Source organism: Akebia trifoliata, chromosome 4 (genome assembly GCF_017979445.1).
Source record: "Akebia trifoliata isolate Shusen 1 chromosome 4, ASM1797944v1, whole genome shotgun sequence".
NCBI classification, from domain to species: Eukaryota; Viridiplantae; Streptophyta; class Magnoliopsida; order Ranunculales; family Lardizabalaceae; genus Akebia; species Akebia trifoliata.
In genome coordinates, this window is record NC_141378.1 from 36,746,460 (window position 1) to 36,773,314 (window position 26,855).

General features: G+C 35.1%; 1 protein-coding gene and 1 long non-coding RNA gene across 2 annotated transcripts; one reads left to right on the forward strand and one right to left on the reverse strand.

Annotated features, from left to right (window-relative positions):
* On the forward strand, positions 1–26,804 carry LOC147404832 (phosphatidylinositol 3,4,5-trisphosphate 3-phosphatase and protein-tyrosine-phosphatase PTEN2A-like). Its single transcript, XM_086440924.1, has 13 exons — positions 1–241; positions 1,411–1,891; positions 7,099–7,200; positions 7,284–7,340; positions 13,887–13,952; positions 14,954–15,130; positions 15,319–15,405; positions 15,500–15,564; positions 15,645–15,721; positions 18,185–18,231; positions 24,123–24,253; positions 24,716–24,785; positions 26,127–26,804. The coding sequence occupies exons 2-13, from the start codon at positions 1,466–1,468 to the stop codon at positions 26,667–26,669; spliced, it is 1,848 nt and encodes a 615-aa protein (XP_086297050.1). The 5' UTR covers positions 1–241; positions 1,411–1,465; the 3' UTR covers positions 26,670–26,804.
* On the reverse strand, positions 3,714–6,238 carry LOC147404833 (uncharacterized). The gene is made up of 3 exons (XR_015177960.1): positions 6,129–6,238; positions 5,729–5,896; positions 3,714–4,091 (listed from the first exon to the last, which is right to left on the reverse strand). It is a non-coding gene; the product is annotated as an uncharacterized LOC147404833 (long non-coding RNA).
* Positions 26,805–26,855: the final 51 nt, after the last annotated feature.

Here is a 26,855-nt window from a genome sequence, read left to right on the forward strand (position 1 = left end):
TGATCGTTGACCGATGAGAAAATGTAAATGGCGCTATCTTATGAAGTGGCAAGTGTTCGCAGAAAACCTTGTGCGGCACCACAGAGATGAAATTCTCTCACAAATCTCAACTCGAATTTCTCTGAAACGCTAACAGTTCTAAAGATTTCATAGGAGATCCTACATATTTCAATCTCGATTCATAACCAGAGAGAGAGAGAGAGAGAGATAGAGAGAAGGAGAGAGGTTTTCTTCTATCTCGGTAAGAACAGATTCTTCTTTTGCAGATCTAAGGCTGCTCTATCAGAAATTTTTTATGCTTAAAACTTCAATTCGTCATCATTTGGTTTCAATTTAATTTGTAGATTGAATTGTTTCGAGTTTAAGCTTCTGTGTTAGATCTCGCCATTTCTTATTGATCTTGTTGGTGTTCCTCAAGATCGCCCCCAATTGTTTTGGTCTTTTCTCACATTTGTCATAGATTCCAATTTTTTTTATATGCATGGATATTATAATTAGATTCGTAATGATCAAATGGAGAATCGTTTGTTGGAGAACTGTTCATGTAGATTGAATGGGGTTGAAGAAGTTCTACAGATGGAGCACGTTAGAAATTGGTGGGATGTAAAGTAATTCAGATGCAAAAACATGGGTTTGAACATTTCAGCTTACTAGTGTTTTAGAACTTAAGTGGGTTGTGATATTGCAGGTTGAATGTAGCTGATATGAGGACACAGATAAGTAGTAGTGGCAATAATAGGAACAATTAGAAAAGGGAACCTAGGACCTAGAATTCGATTTAGATGATTTGATTATGTGCAACGAAGGACATGAGTGAGTGCAATATTGCACGTTGAAGGCTTTAGAAAGGAGGGTAGTGTGGTGGGCGGGGAACAAAAAGGATGTAGATTGGGGTAGTGAGAAATACCCTAATGGCATACAATAGACAAAATGGGTTTGGATAAAATTGAATGTCCAAACACGATCTGTTTAGCTGACAAATAGTTGAGATAAGGATTCGATGGTAAATTGGTAATAATGTTTGGCTTTTTAAATTCATTTGATTTTGAATATTCTGAATTTAACAATTATATCGATCGATGGATATTTGTGGTGTGCTTCTATTTGGTTGAGTAATCAATTTTTGTATCAAGAATCTACAAGTATGGTAGCTTTAGGATACAATGCATCTGTAAGCGAGTGAAGCCAGCTTGCCTACTTAAGCTGGTCTTATAGTTTGGACATCTACGGTGATTTAAGCTTGGCCTGGATTTGTTTTTCATAAAATTTTGCATGCAAGTTTTATTGTGATTCTAGAATAGCATTTTGAGATTACATGATGAAACCTCCATCCAAATTAAAGATAGCTAACCATGTTTTCTAACATCTTGCCTTTTTTGGTTTAATGTTTTTGAATTATGTATTTTGCAGTTTATTGAATCTCAAGTTGTGATTAGTGTGGAGACATTTGGGGTTTGGGTGGAAAATGGATTCAGAACCAACGGATTCATCATCTTCACCTCCTAATAAAGCTTCCGATGTTCAACCTCTTGCTGCTTCTGGACCAGACAGCACAGCACGTGATACCCCATCTATATTATCAATGCCTGGCATATCTTCCTGGGCAAGAAGTCTCAAAATTCCGCAGCCCTTGGCAACAACACAAGAGGAATCACAGACTGGAAATGCTGGGAAGTCAACATTTGCTCGTTTTACTAGTGGGCTAGGTTTACGACTGTCTCCAAAATCTCCTGTTGCAGATGAGAGTGTTGAGGGAACCTCTTCAACTGCACAAACTGGTGGTGTTTTTGGATCTTTAACAAAAGGTTTAGTTGACTCATCTAGAAGTGCCGTGAAGGCTGTGCAGGTCAAGGCTCGGCATATGGTCTCTCAAAACAAACGAAGATACCAGGTATGTTGCAAATGTTATTACTTTTATTTACATTTTCCCTTATTATATAAAAATGATGAATACGTATTTCTTTCCATGTTTAGTTTCATTTAGGTGAACACTTTGGTCATTGTCGTGATGCATTACCATTGTATCTAATAAAGAACAAACTCTTTATGTGAACTAAAATTACATTATGATCTTATATTACCATGTCAGATTGTCCACAATTGCTACTTCCTTCCTATGTAATAAAAGCATGACACTTTTTAGGTTTCTGGGTTAGATATGTATCTACACACAAACATACCTTGACGCGCATACTAACACATAGAGTAATTTCTTCTGTTGTTCCTATGATCTTCTATAAAAATGATCTCTAATTATATATATTTGAGAAATATAAATTTATTAACAATAAAGGGAAAATTACACTTTGACCCCCTGTAGTTTGGCGTAATTCCATTTTGGCCCCCTAATGTTTTGATAATTGCACTTACCTCCCTTATAGTTATCGAAGGGGTTCACTTACCTCCCTTCCATCAAAATTCCGTCAACCTAACTGTTAGGGTCCTTTTATAAAGACCATTTTGCCCTTTTTAAAATGTTATTCCTTTTTATAAATAAAAATATGCCTATGAAAAAATGGGTTCAATAAATGCATTTTAATTTTTGTTTTAAAACTTATTTTTTTAAATAAAAAATAAAATAAAATAATAGGGTTAAATTGTAAAATAACATCTGAATAACCACGTTAGTGAGAGGGGAGGTAAGCATAATTATCAAAACATTAGGGATCAAGATGGAATTATGCCAAACTATAGGGGGTCAAAGTGTAATTTACCCAAAAATAAATGAAAGAGATGTGGCCAAGATCGCCACCCAAAAACACAACAAAGACACAAAATTAAACAAAGGAAAATAAATCCCTCAAGAATCATAGAGTATATCCCACATAGATAACAAGTCTCACCAATACTTTCCTGCCCTGATGAAAAGAAGCTTTGTTTGACTTCTACACCTAGGTTGAGGGTTCAAGTAATGGTACTTGAAGAAGAACGAAAAAGATAACAAGTCTTCAAAGAACATTCCTCTAAATTCTTTGGTGATCCTATTCCATGAGAAGACAACCCCACTATGGGTATAAGAACTTCATGCATAGGATGCCCCTTCCATTAAAAAAATTCTACTGTTCTGCTCCAACCAGATGCCCCAACAAATGGCGAATGAGGTTAAAAACCATATGAATTTTTTTTTTTTAAAATCAGAATTTGTTTTGAAACGACAATTTTGAAAGAGATCTAATAATGAGGGTGGAAACACCAAGAGTTATGGAATAACTGATAGAAAGTGAACCCCACACCTCTCTTGAAAGGGAGCAATGGATGAAAATAAAATTAGACAAGTCCCTAAAATATGATTAGCCAAGTCCCTAAAATATGATTAGTCGAGTCCCTATTTGATTTACATAAAATACAGTGTTTTTTATAGGCAAGTGCAACATAAAACACAGTGATTAGCATTGGATACTCCCCTTAACATGATATTTTATCCCATGCTAACATACCTAGATAAGGATGTGGGTATGGACGTTTGTATGGGAAACTGGTATACGACTTTATTTCCTGAAATCCAAGAAGTGTAGATGGATGCGTATCCTATTGTTTTATTTATTGGTTGGTAGATAAGTAGGACTTGAACTCACAACCTCAAAGTTGCAATGCAATATGTGGACTGAGCCACGGGTCTGAGATCAGATGTGTATCCTATCTAATATATTGACACCATGCTATGGTTTTTCTTTTTATTATTTAAGATCATTGTCATTTTCTAGTATTGTCACGCCCCGAAATCCCAACACGAATCCCTATGATTCATCAGTCAGAATCTCGAGGTGTGAGGTAATCAATCACACAATTTGACAGAACATTCATAAATAATAATACTTATGAAAAGAAAATATACGCAGCGGAATAAACATTTAACTAACATCTATACGAGAGTCTAGAGTAAACAGAAGAAATCGACAAACACTGATATAAGTCAAGATCTTTAATCTCATAATTCATCAGGTTACAAAAATTTCTAAACTTGTTTCTTATCTACAACCAAAAACCGCTAAGATCCTCTACTAGTCCTCAAAGACATGGCGGCGGCAAGACATCAATCTGATCCTCCTCGAGGACCTCCTCAAAGAACGGTTCTTCAAAAGTTGAATAATCTGAAAGGAGAAGGATAGGGTGAGTAACAGGGGAATGTTACTCAGCAGGATGAACGCCGTTCTAACAACGAGTCATACTTGCACGAGTAATCAGTTGAACAGTTAAATAATGTAAGTTTTTCATAATGTAACATACGATAAATGTCTAAGCATATTCAATAAACAGTTAAATAATTTCAACCTATCATTTCTATCATTTAAAGTAACCTATGCATCTTTCAAATAAAAACATCTATCAAACATCACAAAATAAGAAAAGATACATAATAAGAACACGGCGGTGTAATCGATAAGAGAGCAGAGGAACACGCCGATATAACCGCCTCGGCTATGGCAATACGATATTCCAAACTTAACCTCCGATGTGGAATCCCATCGTTATAATCTGATTTTGTGGCCGGTCTAGCATACCACGGTTGGATGACCATTTATCCGGCTCAGACTGGCCGTTGACCAAGAACCCAATACTGAGTTCAACTAACGGTGAGGTCGACCGTTTGACGACTACAGACTAAAAGTGATCACTAACTAGCCCAGGAGACCCCTCGCGTCGAAGCCTATCAAGAGGCAATGCATGTGAACCCCGCCTATCTCTACACTACACAGAGACCGCCTTTACACACAACGTTCCCCAGAAAATAAGTAGGAGAAATTCCCGGATTTCATAAGCTGTAATATGCTCTAAGGTATCCCATACTACCGAAGAGCATATGACATCTAGTGTTATCCTAGATTGACTCGCCGCTTCCGGACACACAGCAACGCGTCACTCTTTATGGGTTTTCTACAAATCTTTACTGGTAAACAAAATAATTTATTTTGTATATAATATATCATTTTTTTTTTTATCGAAAATACAAACAAAGTCTGGTAGTGCCTTCCAGTGACAGTTATCTGTCATTTCCATCCATCAACTATCTCATCTCTCTATCTATCTATCATGTTTTACGTGGCATGGCCACTACGTAGAGTTGGAGGCACTGTCCCATCAATCGGTCGAGAACATACGTTCTCTCTATCCATCCATCAATTAAATCGATCAATCTATCATCTAATTTCCTACATATCTATTAAAGTAATTTTACTTTTAAAGTAATTCGAAATCCATAAAGCATCAACCAATTCCATTCGATGGTTTTGGTTGGTCGAGAGACTCGAAAACAAAGATAAAACTATAAGACATAAAAGCTGAAAATCTATAAAAATTTAACTAAGTATTGAAAAAATGATTTTTCAAAGTCGAAATTGAAAACGAACTATTTATTTATTTATTAAAGAACTTAAATTAATACTTAATTGTTTTTAATGAAATAAATGTACGAAATGGATATACATACTATATGGAAGCAACACAAAACAAATTAGAACCAAACTCAACATTCGGATACTTTTCCGAATTGCTGATTTTTCATCATTTTTCGTTGAAACTCAACCAAAATCGATTCAAATATTATACTAACTATAAAAATACTTATGTTACATCAAATGAACTAAAACCAATCATAAATAAACATGCAAACATGATTTAAATTGTTCAAATATGTATAAACTTAATGAAATAATCGATTTATCAACAATCATATGGATTTTCTATGAAATTATAGCATAACTAGAAGGTAGAAGGGAAGGCAACCTACATCAAGCTATTTTCAACGGTTGAACGAACTTTAAAATCGCCTCCGGCCAATCTCCAAAATTTTCTTCCGGCGAAAATCGGATTTCTTTGCGTCCACGCGTAACCCTCGGCGAGAGGAACAACTTTCCTTCTTGCGCCTAAGCTCGGATCGTTCTCGTTTGGCGTAGATCTGAGTTTCAAATATTGAAGGAAAATGGTTGAGATTTGTTTAGAGAGGAGAATAAGAAAAATCAGAATTTAGATATTTATATCACTTAAGTTGGGACATACTTGTCATTTTGGGAATTATTTTTCCCAAATGCCGAATTGGACAAACTTATACTCTATTTCGGGTGATTTTTCGACACGAATCTAATGATATGATCGGTTTCCTCAAATTACGTCTCTAAGGTGTCATTTACCTATTGTAAAATATCTAACGCGAAACTCGAGGATTTGATAACTTTTAAATCAATGCACGGATCTAAAATTCTTTCCTCGAGATACATTTTAGGATTTTCAGGTCATTACAAGTATTTACATTGAAATGTAATGAAACTTCTACATTTGCAAAGATTTTAGCTCTTGCTTGGTATGCTATAAATTGGTGCAAAAATGCAAATGTTTACGGTCATTAAGGTTTGTAGCGATTTGCAATTAAGTGTGCTTGACGGTTTTGAACTAGTCAAAAAATCTGTTTCACAATTCTTTGTACAATTTCTATATATAAATATATAGCAACATTTGTTAAACAGAGAGATTATGGTGTTGGTGGGCTTTGAGACTTGAGAGAGAGGAGATGCGGTGGTGGGAACACATTAATGTATTTTATTTTTTTGGGCACTATTTGGTATACTACGTTGAATATTTTCTATTTTTTCTAGTTTGGCTTGCCCAAGCAAGCGCAAAAATGTAAATCATCAAAAGCTTTGCATTAATGGCTTACAAAGCAGGGCATTAATGTAAAATTGTTACAATATGCTATACCCACATATACCATAAATATTAGCGGCGTGCAGTTTTCTGGTACCAATATACATATAAAATGTGTTGATACTAAAATGTTTGGCATGTTGAAGTGTTGGGTATCATAGTTCACAAAATCACAAGTGTATTTTTATTTATTTATTTATAAGCTGGACTTGAACCCACGACCTCGAAGTTGCTTTGCAATGAATCAACCAACTGAGCTATGGGTCTAAGCCGATATGTATTTTTATTTTCAATGAAGTTGTGGTTGTGTGAGCTACTCTTGTAGTATGTCTGTACCATTTACTAGTATACCACCAGCCTCTGCATTTTTCCTTCTACTTCATTTTTCAATTTTCATGAGAAATTCCTCACTGCTTTTTGCATCATTATATAACCATGATTTCTAAATCCCTCTATTAGGAAGGAGAATTTGATTTGGATATGACATATATCACTGAGAATATCATTGCCATGGGGTTTCCTGCTGGTGATATGAGCTCTGGTTTTTTTGGATATGTTGAGGTAAGATTGAATATAGTCAAAGTTGAATAGGTGAGTTCAATGTTATCATCTTTATTTAGACTTATCTGAAAAATTGTATGCAGGGTTTTTATCGAAACCACATGGAAGAAGTGATCAAGTTTTTTGAAACTCATCACAAGGTAATGTTACACTCATTGCTTATTTCAGGCACGGTCTGGACAACATAACAATGCAATATCTCGTTCTAAAGTTTTCAGATCAGAGCTGTAACTTATAGATGCTACATGATGGTTGTTTGAGTGTGTGCTATTTAATAGTTGCCTATATCGTGGTTTGTCACTATATTAAAAATCTCCCAACATGCCTTCAATAAAAATTATTGTGTTTGAATATTTTTCCCAAATCTGTTGCTTGGAAGGGAATGGATGTTTCACTCTCTTTTTATAGGTTCTTGAGGATATTCTGTTCATTTTCAGCTAATAAATTCTTTTAAATTTATTTGCTGAAGATGATGTAATATACCTGTTATAGGTCAAAACTTGCTCAAGCCATCATGATTTGGAAGTTTTTTGATAATTTTTAGTGAAGATAGTGAACAAAATACAATCTTTTCTCTGTTTTTCGATCTTTCCTCAGTGAAGGAGGATAATATGAGACTTTCTCACCTTCAATTTGTTGATGATATGTTTTCATGGATGGGTTATTGGAACAACTTAGATACTTTTGGGGTGTGCTTTGTTGCATTGGGGCGATCTCAGGATTGTCAATCAATTTTAAGAAGTGTGAGTGTGAAGTGTTGGGGTTGGATCAATCCCCAACTTTCCACTTCGGCCTTCCTCTCGGGAAAATGTTTAAGAGCATAAGTGTGTGGGATCCAATGGTCCAAAGGATTGAGAAGTGGATTGCATCCTGGAAAGCCAAGTTTCTCTCAAACGGGAGTAAATCGACAATCATCAAAAGTACACTGTCTAGCATTCTGATTTACTATAAATTCCTGTTTTTGATTCCTAGAAGTGTTGAAGCGAGAAATGAAAAAGTTGATTAGAGATTTTCTATGGAATGATAAGGACGATAATTAGAAGTTTCATCTTTTTAAGTGGCAATTGATTTGTTCTGCTAAGAAAAATGGATGATTAGGTAGGTATAGGCATATGAATTCAGCACTTCTAGGAAAATAGCTTTGGAAGTTTGAGGTGGATCGTGCTAGTCTATGGGGGAGAGTCATCAAGAAAAAGTATATTAAAGTGAGTTTTGGTTGAGAGATTGGAGAGGTGAAGTCCTATAATTGTAGTGTTTGGAAAGGAGTTGTTAAAATTCTATCAAATTTCTGTAGGAGGATTTCTTTCAAGGCAGGTAGATGCATAGAGCTAGGTTCTGAGAGGATCAATAGGGTGGTGGGTCTCCTTTATCTCTCTGTAGTTCCCCTATTTGTTCTCCATTCCATAAAAAAATCCTTCCAGTGAAAGCTTTCATTATCCGTTATGGAACAAATTTTATTGGGATTTTTCCTTTAGGAGAGATTTTAGTGGGAGGTTTAGGGTATAGCCATTTAGCTATATTGCATTCCTATTGTGCAATCAAAAGATGATTGAAGAGAATGAATTTGTACTCGAGAAAGTCGCTCTCCATTAAATCATTCTATTTGTCATTATTGGCTTCCAACTCCATGAAGTTCCTTGCAGTCGATGCTATCAAAGGGGAAAAACGCTTTCCTAGGTGTTAAAAGTTGCATTGCAAGGGCTTGGCGCCTCGCCTACCCTAGGCGATCACAAAAGCAAAGGCTCTAAAAGGCGATGCCTCGATCTTAATGAACCTAAATACCCTATTAAGGATGTCTTGGTCACTTTCTTCTCTTTTTTTGGTCTCTTCTTTGGGGGTTAGATACATAAAGCCTAAAAATAAAAAACAAACATTTATCCAGCCCCTTTGCAAGATAAAAAAAAATCCTCAAATATCTGATTTTGTTTGGATTTTTTATTTCTTTTTTAATCTTGAACTCCATCCAAATCAACCCAAACTCCTTTTGTTTGTTTATTTTCTCTTACAATCAACTTTGTGAGCTTATTTGAAGCACAAGTAATGGTATTTCACGATATTTTGCTTGTATTTGTCGTCATGTGAATCCAACTTTAACATTTCTTTTTGTTACAACAAACACTCAAAAGTTAAAAAAGAAATCGATTACAATTTCTTTTCAAGATTCACAATTTCAATATTTACTATTTAATCTTCAAAAGTTTAAGTATAAAAAATATTTTAAAAGAAAAAAGAAAATGTCGTATGATAGAAGAATTCACAGTTATAAAAGTATGCCAAAACATTATTTTTTTCAATAAAATTATATAAAACTATAATAAAATCAAGTATGTTCATTTTCAGAAAAAAAAGCCTAGCCAACCAAATGCGAGCCAACCCACTCATCGCCCATGTGTGCCTAACACTTTTGATAATCTTGCTTGTGGTTTCAATTAGGGGTCCTAGAGTTCACTCGAAGGTGTCTTTTTTCATATGGTTTGCATTATTATATAAGATTTTGACTTGTGACCATCTAATCATGAGAGGTTTCTTTATGACAATTATTGTGTCCTTTGTAAGGGCAATGGGAATCGGTGGATCATTTGTTGATTCATTGTTCTTTCAAACTTTAATAGGGAGATATGGTCTCATTTTCTCTCCTTGTTCCATGTTCATTGGGTGTTTACTTGTTCTTTGTTGTCTTTATTCCAAAGTTGGCATATCAAGGCTTTTTTGAGGAGATAATTTTTTGGGTTATTACTCTCTTTGCAATATGTTAGTGGATTTGGTAGGAAAGAGATAAAAGAACCTTTGAATGTAGAATTCGCGATGAGTATTTTAGTCCTATTTTTCTAGGGAAAAGTATTTGAAGAATTTAAAGGGGTATTTTTGTTGTGAAATTTCCCAAATAATTATTATTATTTTACTTTATTCCAAATACATGACCTATGGTTTCCATCTTTCCCATTTCATTACTATTGGACAAAAGTCTGTTATACTTGATGAGAATTACTGATGTGCCATGAAAAAGTAACTAAAAAGTCTCTGCAGTTTTGCATGCTAATCGAAATGTATGATGGGTGATATGACATACTATTTAAATTATGATCCATCTGTCAAATTACCGCATATCATGTTGTCACATCAAGTCAGAAGTATGTTTTTAAGGGAATTTTGGTCCAATACACCATTTGTTATAATGTTTTGGGAATACGACAAAACTGGTAATGTTTTGTGAATAAATGAAAAACTTTGTAATTATTTGAAAATTTTCCTTAAGTAGTGGATTTGACAATTTTTGGAGAAAAGTATGTCAATGATTTTAGATAACTATTGTTTAGCCATTTCAAGCAAGGCTCTTCGCCATGTTTTATCATATTCGTCCCTCTCATCCTTTATCCAGTTGTGTTGGCATATCTCTCTCATAATATGTTGTCGAAACAGACAATAAAAGTGCAATATAATATGTTTTGGGTTTGACATCCTCATCGATGATGATTTTTTGCAAGGCACATGCTAACATGGTTCAAAATTAGGAGCTTACTTCAATAAAAAAAAAGCAAAAGAAAAGGAAAAGGAAAAGGAAAAGGAAAAGGAAAAGGAAAAGGAAAAATGAGTAGATACCTTTCTTTTTTCCATTCAATAGATTAGTGGGTTGAGAAGTCATCTGGTTGGGCACAAATTGTATGGAACAACCAGGGTATCCAAAGGCATTGCTTTATAGCTTGGCAGGTTATGAGTGGAGGCATTAAAACTCAGAGTAGGCTTATGCAAAGAGGTATCATAAACCAATCGATTTGCCACTTTTGTAGAGCAGCAGAGGAGAATGATGACCACCTATTCATGGGGTGTAGGTTTGCCAAGGAGCTTTGGGGCAGAATTCTCCATAAGATGAATTATAGAAGATCAGTCGGAGATTGGAACTCAGAAATTCAATGGGTTTGCGACAAATTCAAAGGACGATCGTCCGTTGATACCATCAAGAAAACTATCTTTTGTGCTTACCTATACCATATTTGGAGAGAAAGGTGTAGAAGAATCTTCCAAAATGCCTTCTCAAACCCCATTTTGCTGCTTAAAGCAATTGAATGTGACATCAAAGACAGGTTTGACAACCAAGGGCTTGTGGATGTGGATGTACAACACAATAGAGACTTCTTAGATAATTGGGGTATCTCAATGAAGCTTAATACTCCTTCCGCCAAGGTTTGTAAATGGATGGCTCCGGAGGCTGGCCATTGGAAGCTAAATTCTGACGGCTCTTTTAGAGGAGACATTGGTGGCCAAGGGGTTGTTATACGCAACGCTAAAGGAGAGGTGGTGAGTGCTCTTGCAGAATGCTCTATAGGAAAATCAGTCCTTTGGCACGAACTTAAAGCAATCTTGGAGGGTGTTCGACTAGCAAAGGCTTTGGAACTGCAACCGCTCATAGTGGAAGCTGACTCACTACTAGCTATTCAAATCCTTAGTAAGAAATTTCAATACCCATGGAGAGTCAAGCCCTTAGCTAACCAAATTTGGGCCTTATGCTCTACATATGGTAACATTCACTTCAAATTTACTTTTAGAGAAACAAATAGGCTTGCGGACAAACTTGCTTCATTGTTAACTACTCAAGACACTAGAATTATTTTCGCTTCTGATCTTCCGTCTGAGATGAATTCCATTGTAAGGGAGGATGCCTCTAGGACCCCCTATGTGAGAGTGTAATTTTTTTTCCTTTATCTATTTATTCTGGTCAGGGGGTCTGCCTAAACCTCCGATTACTCTCAAAAAAAAAAAAAAAAAAATTTGATTGTTCGGTAGTCGGTGCAATAAAGATTGGAAGAAAAGGATGATCAAGATTACATACCAAATAAGAAGAGAAGATGAAGAGGATAGGGATGGGAATTTTTTTTTTAAAATTTTGTAAGAACCGCCTCATAATGTTGACAAGAGTGATCTTGAAACAAGTGTTGACAAAGAATTGTCAACCGTTTGATCGACTTAGATTTTGAATACATCTACAGTTAACATTGGTCTTCCAATATATGTATTTTTTTTAAATTAAAAGCCAATAAGTAGAAGAAGAGAAGATGAAGAGGATAGGGATGCAGATTTTTTTTTAAATTTTGTACGAACCGTCTCATAATGTTGATAAGTGTTGAGAGAGATTTGTCAACCGTTAGATTGACTTAGATTTTGAATACATCTACGGTTCACATCGGTCTTCCAATATTAAAAAAAATAAATTAAGAGCTAATGCATATCTCAAGGAAATTGGATGATTCGTAATTCGATCAGTATGTCACATCATCCATCATGTATTTTGATTAACATTCGTAGTTACAAAGACTTTTTAGTTACTTTTTCATGGCACATTAGTAATTCCCATAAGGTATAATGGGCATTTTTGTCCGCTAGTAATGAAATGGGAAAGAGGAAAAATACTGGTAGTGTATTTGGAATAAATTAAAATATCAGTAATTATTTGGGAAATCCCCTTTTGTATAATTCTCTCTTGGCCAGATTTCTCATTGTTGAAATTGAAGTAATGTTATCGTTATGGAAATGACAATATATGTTCCGTCCATGCTTCAGAGCAGCCAAGGAAAATAAATTTTCTTTTGAGAATTGGCTGATTGTTCATCGCATTCGATGTGTAGATGTGCAATTCTTTGAGATGAACTATTTCTTGGAATTCTGAATTTGTCTGGACACAACTAAGGCCAAAATGGTCATGCTTTGATTTTATTGGTCAATTGTGAATAATATGCAAATTAGTCTGTGCTAAGATAGGATTTAATTGTGAATAAGTTGTGAATTAGTTGGTGCAAATTCAGAGACAATGTTGTGGCTATTGGGATTGACCCAATTCCACCACTTGGCCTTTACATTCTTCTGTGGCAGTATGTCATCAAGCTCATAAATGCATGAGGGACACCTCTTCCTTAGCTGGTGTCATTTCTTTCTTATTCTGCATGAAGGGTGCAATCACAAACTTCTCATTTCCAATTCTAGTTGGATTCAATGCTTGTGCGGTGGTCACCAGTCACCACCATCTTCATCAATGTTATCTCTTCGTACTAGTCATCTTTCGTTTTTCCCTTTCTAATTGTGAAGTTTGTAAAAGTTGGGACTTATTGAAAAAGTTGTTATTAAATTGGTGAAGGAAAAATTTCATGATCGTAACCTTTTTTAGTAAGTCGTAGAATTTGGTGGCTATGCCTAGAAGAAGGCCACATGCGTCATGAGCTCACACATCTATGGTTTAGAAAGATTTGCGTTTGGTTACCACGATAACAATGCATGGTTTCTTCATTGAATTCATATAATATTTTGCCCCCCCCCCCCGCGAGTATTTTCCTATTTTATGCAAAGTGAGCTATTCCTTTTTGTTTATTTTTCTCCAATGGACAACCTAATTATATAACTATTTTTATGGCATGGATTGCTTCTAGCTGGTGGTAATAGGTTATTAGTTTTTTCTGTATCATGTTAATTGCTCTCATCAGAAAATATTCTCATTCCTGTAAATGTTGTCATTTGTATGAAATAGGTATCATATTTAGGAGCTGCCTCATGGTATTGCAAATTTTGGTGTGTTTTATTTATAGTATCGTCTGGAAATCTATGACATGTTAGTTTGCTTATGGATTATTTCTTGTGTAACATGCTTACCTACATTTATTTATTTATTAATTTAATGCTTATCTACATTATCTATGTAGGGAAAATACAAAGTATACAATCTTTGTTCAGAGAGGCTGTATGACGCATCACTATTTGAGGGAAAGGTCTGCTGTTTGTTGTTTATCCATTTTATTCTACTCATATTTTCAATATCACATCCTTACAGCTCAGTTGCTTGTTATGGTAGATAGGAAATATTTCAACAATTTCCACTTGCTTGGGAGAAAAATGTATTTTCTTTTTTCTCCCCTGATGTTGGCAGCCTATAAAGATAGTCAACGGGCTAAAATTAGTGTTTTAGATACTAATTTATTTGCATTTTATGGAGCTATGCAATTATTTATTTATTTTTGGTTAATTATAGGTAAGACTGTGGGAGGATTTCGACATTTTCATTTGTATTTCAATAGTAAAAATATTTGACTTTATCAGTGCTAAGTAATTGGGGCTCTTGAGAGTTCCCCAAGCCAATTGTTTCTCGTTGGCTGGTTTAGATATTTCTTTATGAAACATGTTTTCTTTTGGGGACCGCCTCTCCCTCTCCTTTTTTACTTTCTTGTTATTTCAAATAAAATATTTTCGTTAACGGAAAAAGAAGCAGCAGTAATGAGCTGGCTCAAATCTTTGGATCAGGCTTCCATGACAATGATAAAAAAGAAATGGACCAAGTCTTGTCACTATTGCTGATCTGGGCTTGTGCCAGTCCTATTGGATCATCACTTGCTGTCTCCTTATCACTTTCCAATACCTTGACGTAACTCATTTGGTAGTCCAGTGGGTTATTAGTTAGTTGGTGAAGGTGGATTTTCAGCCTAAGTTGTGGTATCAACACTAGGATACTTCACCAACCTAGGCTGGCTCTTTTAATGTACCCTATCTTGAAGTAACTATAAACAATGAAACCGTCAGAACTTATTTAGTGAACAAGGATTTGTAGCCATTAGTCGATGATAATCGACCCATTCAATTGAACTTTCCTTCAGAATATCCTTTTTATGTGCCAAATTATTCTATTAAATCCTGATCAAAATTAGTGGAAGAAAGTTGCTTTACTCTGTTGTCCAGCAGCGTTCTTCAATAGTTGATGTGTCTGCTTCCTTTCCAGGTTGCTTGTTTCCCATTTGATGACCATAATTGCCCCCCAATTCAACTCATAACATTATTTTGCCAAAGTGCATACTCGTGGTTGAAGGAGGACATTGAAAATGTGGTGGTTGTTCACTGTAAAGCTGGCATGGCGAGGACTGGGTTAATGATTTCTAGCCTTCTTCTATTCCTGAAGGTGAGCTTTGTGACTAATTGTCCAATAAAAAATTTAAGGTTAAGCCATTTTGGGTCTTTTCGCTTCACAACATGTAGTTTTCTGAAATATATTTTAATGGGAAGTGATCTTTTATGTCATCACTTCATTGGTTCTATTATTGATTTATTTTGTGACTAAAATGATACTTTGTTTTCATCTTTGTGCAGTTCTTCCCAACGGCTGAGGAGTCCATTGACTACTACAACCAGAAAAGATGTTTGGATGGGAAGGGTCTAGTTCTTCCAAGTCAGATTGTCAGTCTATTTCTGCTTTGAAGTAATGATGTCTTTTGAAGGGATGAATATCTTTCACATATATATGACAAGTATTTTATGTTTCTGCTTTTAGAGGTATGTCAAATATTTTGAGCGCGTCTTAACATACTTCAACGGTGAAAATCAGCCCGGGCGTAGGTATACCTTTGATTATTCATCTTCCACAATTCATAATATTCTGGTCTTCACTGACCACTGACATTGCATATCGTATGCAGGTGCATGCTTAGAGGATTTCGACTTCACAGATGCCCTTATTGGATTAGGCCCTCCATTACCATATCTAATCATAATGGTAGGCTATGCCCATGGGATCCTGTCTACCTGCCTTTATTTTTTCCCTTCCAATTCTTAATTATCGTCCATGCTCTTGTCAATGTTTGTCTACTGGGAACTTGCCTATTTTGTTGTGTTTGGTTCGTGGTGCTAGGAATCTCACTTTCATTGCCTTGAAACATTTATTGTTTTGATCTTCTGGCATATTTATATGATTAGGGTTGTTAGTATAAAAATTTTCTTCCAAAAAGGCCTCGAGATTACATTTAAACTTACTAATTATTAGTGTCTTTTTGGTCAAATGAATAAAATTGCAAACCCTCGACATTCATAACCACGTTAGTTAATTACTTGAAATTACAAAATTGCCCTTTTAGTCTTATTATTATAATGAGATAAGGGTATGATGAAAATTCAAAAATCCCCCTATTAGTATTTTAAATTAGAAAAATAACCTTCTAATATATTAAATTATAAAATAGTTTATAATTTATTTTTAAATTAATAAAATGTAAATACTAATATGTGAAGGTAATTGATTATTTTGCTTAATCTTCATTATATTTATATGGTACAACATGGATGTCAAATACTTGATGGAGATAATATGAAATTGTGGGGAAGAGTGATAGATATAAGGTTAAGACAAAAACCAACTTTATTATTTATTCAATTTGATTTCATGCTAGGAAGATCAACTATCAAGGCTATCTTCTAACTTGGCAAATTAATGGAGAAGTTTCAAGATAAGAAGAAGAATTTACAGAGTTTCCATTGACTTAAAAAAAAGCATATGATAGTGCCTAGAATATAAATTTGTTGTGTATTAGGAAAGAAGGGGATTATTGAGAGAGATACTGATGTTCGTCAGGGTATGTATGTTGGGCTTTTAACTAACATTAGCGCACCTAGTGGTAAGATGAGGGAGCTTTCGGTTACAATGGGTTTACTCTAGTTATCTATACTAAGCACATTCTTTTGAACGCCATTTATGAATTGATTAACTACTCTTGCTGAAGGAGGGGTCCTTTGGTGTATTGTTATTTGCAGATGTTGTAGTATTGGTAGATAAATCTGGAGAGTAAGCAAGCTCAAAACTATAACTATGGCGGGATACATAAGAAACTAAAGGTTTAAGATAAGTAGGATGAAGATATGTGAGAATGAAGGTGCCAGCTTGCTAAATTGGTTAATGTCTGAGTGTTGATACCATGATCAGTTCAAAACCCTCCTTCACCTACCAAATATTGATGACTAATCTTGCTTGCCTAGCAATAAAAGGAAAAACAGAAGAATGTGTGCAAGGGCAACCTTAGTTAGGAAACTTTTAGGGATGGATTACTAGTTTTGATTGATGGACAAGTACTATTGCTAAGGGACTAATTTGGTTATTTAGGTTCAATTATACATAAAGATGGACAAATTGGTTAGGTTGTCATCCTAGAATTAATGCTGCGTGGATAAACATGGAGGAATTTTTGAGTGTTGTATGATTGATTTGCATTGATAAAACTAAAGGATTTTTTTTTTTACAAGGTAACAAAAAGACAAATCATTTTTTATGGAGCTGAATTTGGGGCTAATGATTTTTTTTCTTCATAGAATGAGCATGAAAGAGATGAGGATTTTGAGATGGATGAGCGGTATACCTAGGAAAGACTAGTCGAAAATGGGTATATTTGAGGAAGTTTAGGAATAACTCTGTTAATAAAGAAAATAAGGGAAAATCATAAAGAGATGGTTTGGGCATTTGCTTAGAAGACCAATAACAATACCTTTGCGAAGGTGCACTTTCGTGGGGATGAGATATCCTCAATTTTTGATCCCATGATGTCTGATATTTGGGCCTGCTTGAGGATGAATCAAGTCTTGAGTTGTGGTGAGGATATCATCCTCACATGCAGATCATTCTGATCAAATATCAGCCGATAATGACATTCTTAGCCTAACGAAAATTGAATTACAAGTTGAACAAGTATGGACTGCCCATTTCAACACTGATTGGAATGGTTAGATGTTTCAAAAGTGCCATTTTTTTGGGTAGCGAAAGTAGAAGAGGATATTGGGGCAAAATTTTCCATACATGTTTTCCCCATCAATTTGTCTTACTAAGTGTATAGAACATCAAGATAATGATGTGACTATATATATATATATATTTGTTATATTAAAGGAGTGGACATGCTCTCTTGGGAGATAGATTTGAACTTGTGGAAGAAGGGTTTGCAAATCTCCATTTTGTCCAGAGTATTCTTGTTTCAAAGGGATCCAACAAAATTGGTGATCAAACTCGAAAGATAGCACATGTGTACTGGTTAAGTTTAAGTTTGAAGAAATATGCTTGATGCCAACTCTTATTTCTTTTATTATTTGAGTCTAGTTTGCTTCATTATTATGTCCCATGTTATCTTTGAAGGCTATTTTCCCTACACTTCACTAACTCATGTTGTTTGGTCCTTTTATTTTGTTTTTTTATTTTCAGGAGTTCTCTTCACTACAAAAAAGCACCCAAGAACTAAGGATCTAATGGTAGATCTGCCAACTTAAAATACACACACACACACACACACATTTAGGATTGTCAAATTAATCATTTTGGTTCCATTGAGATTCTTCTAGTTTTGGATTTTTTCAATTTCCAATTTATGCTTTCATTCAGATTATCATCATTTTTTTTCTCGCCTTCCCTCTCAAATACCGTTATCTGGACGCACCCTCGATCACTTTTTTGGGACTTAGAGTTGTATCATGGCTTACCAATGATGGTCAAATCCTAGGATAATGCTATCATTTTGCGCAAATTACAGTTCTGTGTGGATTAACATTTTGCAGTTATTACCATGTTAATCTTAATATTATATTAGTGCACATCATCTTCAGTTACATGATATTAAATGTTGTCCTTACTCCCAAGGGACCTTTGGTTGGAAAAGAGAATCATTATATTTATTTATTCAGCCTTGCAATATGTTAGTTCATGAATGCAGTAATACTGCAGATGCTTGGAAGCAAATGTTAAGAATAGATTCACCATTCTTTTAATGCAGAAGTTATTAAATTTCTGTTAAAATATATTTCGACTTTTTGGTAAATAAAAATTTTCTGAATGTTTTCATGTGTGGAAATAATGCATTTTGACTGAAATGATGAAAATAGTGTGGAAATGGTGGGAATTTTTTTGTCAAAACTGTAGAAGTGACACAACAGGCATGACAGTACACTCATATGCCTTCAAACTGTAATAAGCAATTTTAAACAGTTTGCTAATCATAAAACTATAATAAACAATCATGGAGAGTGAATAATATCCATAGCATTGTATTATACACTGGGCAAGGTATCAAAGGCACTGGCAACCAAAAATATGTAACTATTTCTATATATGAAAATAATCATAATAGTATTACTTTTTAAGTGCATTAAGGAACAAATAACTACAAGGATTTATTTTTTATTTTTATTTTGTAATTAATAAAAATATTACTATTATCACTTCATCCTCCATCATCCTCAAAGCCTTCTCCCAAAAATTTGGGGTCAGCTAAATGAATCCTAATATTTTAACTTACACCTATAAAAAATAAAAATAAAAGCTAAATCCTTATTGTACATCCTATATGCATGCATCTAACCCACCAAGTTTTTTTTCTTGAATGCCAATAAGATGACATGTTTTGACACTAAATGACACTCTCAAGGGCCCACATGGAGATGATTCGAGGGATGAGTTTTGGTGTGGACTATTTTCCCATCAAGGAAATCATTTTACTAAACCTTAGCCAATTCCGACATGTTTAGCCTTAGCGTAAATGGATTACTATTTAAAAAAAAATAAAAATATGGACCACTCCGTTTCAACATTAAATTGAACGCCATATTTAATTTCATGGACTGGTTTTTTGTGAGGACGATCACCATGGTTAGATCATCCTGACCAAAAATCGGCCCTTGCCTCCTCTCTATGTGGCCTATGGTGTGTGTCATTTAGTGTTAAAAATACTTTTCAATCTATCCTCACTCTTCTAATCAAGCTTTTATTTATTTTTTCAATTTTGTAAATTAAATTATTTTATCATTATAGATTCCTAGTTATGAACAAATACCATGCATAGTTGACAAAGTCCTACTAAAATGATTTTATAAAATTTGCAAAATTTCTATTAATTTTTGTAGACTTTGTTTCTGGGTAGATAAAGAAATTTCATTTGAAGGAAAATAAAAAAAATAGTATCATGAAATTCAAAATGGAAATACGTTTTGAAAAATACTAAAAATGATGTTCTGAAAGAAGTTTTACCAAGTTATAGATCGAGATAAACTCTGTTTTTGGGTAGCACACTTTTTTATATTTGAACTTGATCTTATATTGAATTGTTTACTTTTGAAAATTAAAAGATAAGTGTGATTTCAATTTGTAACATGCTATGTTTCGGAGTTTGGATACGACAAATCACAGTTCAAACACTGTTGTGGAACTTACAATTTGAAATCCATTAGTGATGTTTATAGAATCTCCTATTATTAGAAGACCTAGCCAAAAAAAAAAGGCACCAAAACTATCCATGTACCACTTTCACTTTGCATAAGTCTTAACATATGATTTTAATACCATGAAATTCGAAATATAAATACCTTTAATAAAAACTAAAAATTATTTTACGAAAGAAGGTTCTTCTACCATGTTATAGACTGAGCATAGACTCTGTTTGGATGTGGTACACAAAATATTTTGTGTGTGAACTTGATCTTATACTGAATTGTTTCCTTTAGAAAATTAATAAACCAGTGTAATCTCAGTTAGTAACATGTTTCGGAGATTGGGTACATCAGCTCATGGTTCAGACACCGTTGTTGATGTAGGACAACCTAGGTTTTATCGATATTTGGTTTGTTCTACTTTAGAAAAGTGGGAGAAAGTTAATTAGGTGAAGAAGAAGGAATTAGAAGATAGAAAATGATCTTGGAATTGTTGAATTCTTAGGTTGCAACCTGTAGAAGATGATGTAAAGAAGAGAAAAAGAATCTTGTGAAGAAGATGAAAGAGGGAAGAAGATGATGAAAAAGGAAACTTAATTGACTCAACCTTCTATCACATTACATTTATATTGAATGGCTAGAAAGTAGAAACCCTAATTACAACTTATGTGGGCCCAAAGGTAACTTAAATAAAACAGAAAAAATTGACTAAGAAAATATTGGTCGATTGAATCAAAATTCATTTTCGATCGATTGGTATTATATAGCCGATCAGTCATAATTAATATCCAATTGGTTGGATGTTAATTCCAATAGGAATCACTCCTACGATTCTTGGCATCAAACCAAATCCAATGACTAAAGAATTTCTCAAAGAGAAGCTGTAAATTTTATTCAATAAAAACTGAGGGAAATATATATATCTACACACACACACACACATATAGGCTCTCACATTGTAAACTCTAACCCTGATCCTAACATGACTTAAACTTTGACGTTTTGACCATAGGATATAAATCCCATAACAAATTGATACACGCCACCAATATTTTGGCCTTAACTTTCTCAAAACAAATCGGATTCGCAAAATCTTGGGCTCATTGGATATATAAGTGAATAAACACAAAAATCGACTTTTTAAGATAAGTTTTGACTCTTGGAAATAAGGCCTAAAGAAAAGTAACGTAAATGGTACTCAGACTCAAATTGGACTCCTAAGACTCAAATTGGACTCCTAACATAGCCAAAAATGCAACTCAAGAATAGAATTTAATAAATTTATCTAATTTAAAACTAAATCCGATAAAATTAAAAGTGAAAAAAAAATTAAATCTGGGATCAAATAAGTGAAAAACCCAATTAATTACAAAATAGCCATTGGAGCTTGTGACTGTTGACTTGATTTGCGTCCCACAGTTATGGAACTCACAATTTGGTATCCACTATTGGTTTCTAGACCCCAGAGAATCTCCTTAAATTAGAAGACCCAGCAAAAAATGCATCAAAATGATCATGTACCACTTTCACTTTTCACATAAGTCTTAACAGTAGGTGATTAATATCATGAAATTTGAAATGTAAATACTTTGTGGTAGAAAAAACCTAAGAAAGATTTTCTGAAAGAAGGTTCTACTTATAGATCAAGCATAGACTCTGTTTGGATGGCATACAAAATATTTTGTATGTGAACTTGATCTTATACTGAATTGTTTCCTTCAGAAAATTAATAAATAAGGGTTATTTCAGTTAGTAACACGCATGCTTAGAAGATCTGGTATGTTAGCTCATGGTTCAGACATCGTTGTGGAACTTACATCTTGAAATCCACTAGTGGTGTCTGGAGAATCTCCTACAGTTAGAAGACCTAGAAAAAACAAGCAGCAAAACAATGCACGGTAGCTTTTACTTCACATAAGTCACAGTCCTAATCAGATGTAAGCAGGCTTACTCACTCCTCTCAAAATACCTCTCCAGCTGTTGGAGAGTGTCATATGGTCAACGAGCTTAAATTGAAATTTAGTTTCTAACCTTGGATGGGGCCCGTCTTTTTACTGGCTTTTTTGCACAAGTTTGATTCTCTACAACTGGCTTACAACCCCTTTATGGAACAATCCTAACATTTCTGAAGTCCTTAACATACGTCCATTCAATAGTCATGGCAAACGAAGCAACTTATAATCTCTGTAAATCTTGTCTCATTGTTTTTGAATGGCCTGAAAAATGGTGGTAGGAGAAGTAATGTTATACCACTAAAAAGGTTCAATTCCCAACTACTTATGTAGGTGTAGCCAGGAAAACATGCTGATTTAGGAGGAAATAACACTGTGATAGTCATGCAATGCAAGGAGACTTTATATTTTTTCTTGCCTTCTTGCATATGATTCAAATGTTAGGAATGCAAATTCCTTTTATGATTATCTTTTTGTCAATAGATCCTTGCCTTTGACAAAAATGATCGAGATTGGTGTGATCTGATCCATTATTGGGGATCAATCCTGATGATTGGATCATTTCTTTTCCTGGTTTACACAGTAAGGTACTTCACTAGGATACCAATGGTGTGAACAAAGATTCCTGGCACGATTATCTTCTCTTCAATATTATTTCCAGTGCCTTGGTCCAGCTAAAAGTCATGTCCAGCTTACTTATCAAGAAAAAAAAAAAAATGTCCAGCTTACTTTCATTTCATGTAAAGTCATTTCCAAAATTCATAGGGCTATTGAATTTACATGATTAACCATAGGGACATAAAGGGTTTCTTTTCCTTGTTCAGCTAAAACTTAAATGACAGTACGCCTCAGTTATTTTTTACATTTATTGTTGAGTGTTGTGTTATCCGCTTCCACTCCCGGTTGTCACGTGCTTAAGTATCATGCCCCAGTTTGACCCGTGACCTTCTTATATTCATAGTTATGCCTTCCCCATTAGATTGGTCTTTTGGGGTAAATGGTTTGTCAAGATGGTATCAGAGCGCTAGGTTCATATAGGTCATGGGTTCGAGTCTCCTTGAGGGAATTTTTCACCCTTTGGGTGAAGGGGAGTATTGAGTGTTGTGTTATCCACCTCCTCTCCTGGGTGTCAAATGCTCCGTATCGTGCCCCCAACTCAACCTGTGACCCTCTTATATTCATAGTTGCACCTTTCCTATCAAATCGGTCTTTAGGGGTAAATTGTTTGTCAACATTTATTTCTTGCATCCCTGGGCATTTACAATGAGCCTCGCCCTTCGGTGCATTTTGTGTAACTTGGCTTTACTGAAAAATGGATAGGGTATTGGCTAAAGGATGTACTGAATCATCTCTTCTTCGACCTTCTTGACAAGTAGGTGTATCCATTGTCTGGAATGGCCAATAGAAGCATCTGTTTGATTCGATAAGTAAAGGAGATGAAAGAACTAATCATCTAAATTATCCCTTTGCAACATCAGAAGCTGCAAATTATTTGATTGCTGAAAAGTATTTTGTTTGAGCGTGTTTATAGATTGAGCTGAAAAACTTACAAAATAGAATTAGAAATGAATGCATTCATGAAAAATGGATATCCAGGTAAATTTTTTTTGTAAGTGTTGGAGTAGCCATAATAAACTAGCGGAAAGTTGTTTGTGATGGTTTGGTCATGTACAACAGGCCAATTGCAACTCCAATAAGAAAGAATGCTTAAGTTGAAGGTTCTAAAAGAGCAAGAGGAAGATCATAAATAATGTGGATTGAGATAATGAGAGCAGATATGAACACACATGAATTGATGGGTAGACATGAGTTTAGATATAGTTGGAGGATACCAAAATTTTGGGATAAAACTTCGATGTTGATAATAATTTCAATCTGACTGCAACATTTCTCTGTTTTAGTTAAAGAGAATATTTTGTGATACATTCCACTTGCAACAAATGCTATCTTTTAGATTGCATAATGGGTTGTTTGCATTTTCACTTTTTGTAGCCAGAAGATTTTTGGTTCAGTGCACCAAAGAAAGGGATCATGGTCTTTGCTCTACCTGGGGAACCTGGTCTGACAGAGTTAGCTGGTGACTTCAAAATCCACTTTCATGATCGCCAAGGAGATTTCTACTGGTATGTAGATTTTCCTTTTCTTTGGTATTAATTTTGCTTAGTTTTTAAATCAAATGTTACTTGTATCCATCCAGATTTATTGGGATGTCATCTTGACTCACACAGAAATCGACCGAAGTTTCGCTAATTGTGTTGACAGATTTAGTTGAAAGGAGTGATACGTAATTTCAACTCTACCAATGCAGAACTCACTACTTGTGAGGAGGCCTCAATTTTTTAATCATTTTCCCTCAAATCTGCTAGTGAATTACTAATAAAGACCAACACCCTTAAAATATCCCATAAATCCCTTCAATGATGAATTATGATAACCTGATAACAATTTTTATCTTGCTAAGATCCTAGTTAGTTATAGGAATGTGGTCTGTTTTTGGTTTAATAATTTTGGAATTCTCTTGGAGATAATGGTCATCATGCTTTCCTTTACTGAATGCTGCTATATTGTCTTGTCTCTCTTTTCAGTTGGTTGAACACGACAATGATGGAAAATAGAAAAATCTTGATCACCTCCGATCTCGATGGATTCGACAAGGTAAACAGTAGTAAGTTATGTGTGGTGATTTATGGAAAAAGAAAATGAACCCCCAAGGATTGGTGAGATGGCCAAGACCATGCCTTCAAGAAGCGGAGGTCTCAAGTTCAAATCTCATTAGGGCGACCCTCGGGGATTTATCCCAGAAATTAACTGGTGCATGTGTGGGGAGGGGATTTCCCGTGCCCCAAGGACTAGTCGGGTGCTCTAAAAGGCTCGGATATATATATATAGGGTAGAGATCCGATGCTTATGAGAAAACACACACACACACATGTAGGGTCAGGTTCGGCAGCCAGCATTAGTCAGCCAATTTTGTCCTTTGTGGCCTAAAAGTTTGGATTGAGCTGATTTTTTGTGAGGATGACCTCCTCATCATAGAGATCATCCTCACAAAAAATCAGCCCAATCTGAAACTTCTAAGTCAATCAAAAGTGGTTTACAAATTGTCGGTAAAAAATAGACAGTCCACATTCTAAAACACTTTTGATGGGGTTAGAAGGTTCAGATTGGGCTGATTTTTTGTGAGGATGATCTCCTCATCATATAGATCATCCTCACAAAAAATCAGCTCAGTACGAAACTTTCCAGCCACATAGGACAAAATGTTGGCTCTGTGTTGGCTCCCTAATGTTGGCTGCTGAACCTGACCCATATATATATATATATATATATATATATATATATATATATGGGGGGCGGTTCATGGGACATATGTAAAATCAATGGTTTTTCAAAATATGGGTTAGAGGTTTTGGATTGAGCTGATTTTTTGCGAGGATGGTCACTATGATGAGAAGATCATCCTCACAAAAAATCAGCTCAATCTGAAACTTCTAAATCCATCAAAAGTGATTTACAAATTATTGGAAAAGAATCGATGGTCCACCTTCTAAATCACTTTTAATGGGGTTAGAAGTTTCAGATTGGAGTGATTTTTTTTCCAGATGATCTTCCCATCATAGAGATCATCCTCACAAAAAATCAGCTCAATCCGAAACTTCTAACCCATATTTTGAAAATTTATTAATGTTACATTGTTTTTACATATGTTTTTTCACATGTCCCTTGATCTGTTCCCATATATATATTGCCGGGTGGGATGGTACGTGGGGCCCGCCAAAGCAAAAGTAATACACACACACACACATATAGGGTTGAGATCCATTTACTTATGAGAAAACACATGATCTTCACTGTGTAAACACAAAATCCAATGGCCAAGATTCATACATATCCCCATAACACTCTTCTGTTTCTTGCTTCTTCATTCCGCCTTTCTGTTCTTGGTGCCTGTCTTCTGGTTTCTTTAAATGATGTGATGTGCATTGTATCTTGCAGAGGAAACTGCCTTCCCCAGGATTCCAAGTCGAGGTTGTACTGATAGACTATGATGGTACCATTCCAACAAGGCCCACAACTGAAGATACCAGCAAGAAACCGAATGAAAGTTCTGAAACCAATCCTGCCACACGTGATGGGGGTCCACCACCTCCCAACCCAAATAAAGGCTCTGGAACCAGCGATAAAGATGACGTGTTCTCGGACAGTGAGACAGAAGAAAGTGGGTCTTCAAAGAGCAGGCAAGGTCGATCGGCTTCAAGTGCAGGACAAGGTACCACCACAGCTGGAGATCCCAAAACTGGTATCTCGTCAGAAGAAATTGCATCTGTAACACGTGGGACTGAACAAGTTTCTCTAAGAAATGAGGGACTCGCACAAAACCCTAATTCTAAGGAGCTGAAAACTGATGGGAGCGGTGGTGGTGCGTCGGCTCTCGAGGTCCCCAAGTTGGAACAACCGGAGGTAAGTGAGTTTAAGGCTATTGCTGCAGATGCTTCTGTTTTTAGTTTTGGTGATGAGGAAGATTATGAAAGTGAGTGAACTGGGCTGACATTGATTGCTGAGGTGGTTTGTGTACATAAGTTATATGGGGAGTGTAGTACCCTTGTTCTCTACGGTAGGTGCCGTCTAGTGAATTATTGGTTCAAAATCATCTCTTAACAATGTTATTTCAAATTCTCTTTTGACAATGTTCCAGCATTCGTTGATTGCTTAACCGAGCCCTAA

Bases quoted from the DNA above. Each gene is read 5' to 3' on its own strand.
- LOC147404832 (XM_086440924.1), top strand. From the start codon at position 1,466: ATGGATTCAGAACCAACGGATTCATCATCTTCACCTCCTAATAAAGCT. The intron at 7,341-13,886 runs GTAATGTTACAC...TTATCTATGTAG, and splicing joins TTTTTGAAACTCATCACAAG to GGAAAATACAAAGTATACAA. The intron at 15,565-15,644 runs GTATACCTTTGA...TATCGTATGCAG, and splicing joins GAAAATCAGCCCGGGCGTAG to GTGCATGCTTAGAGGATTTC.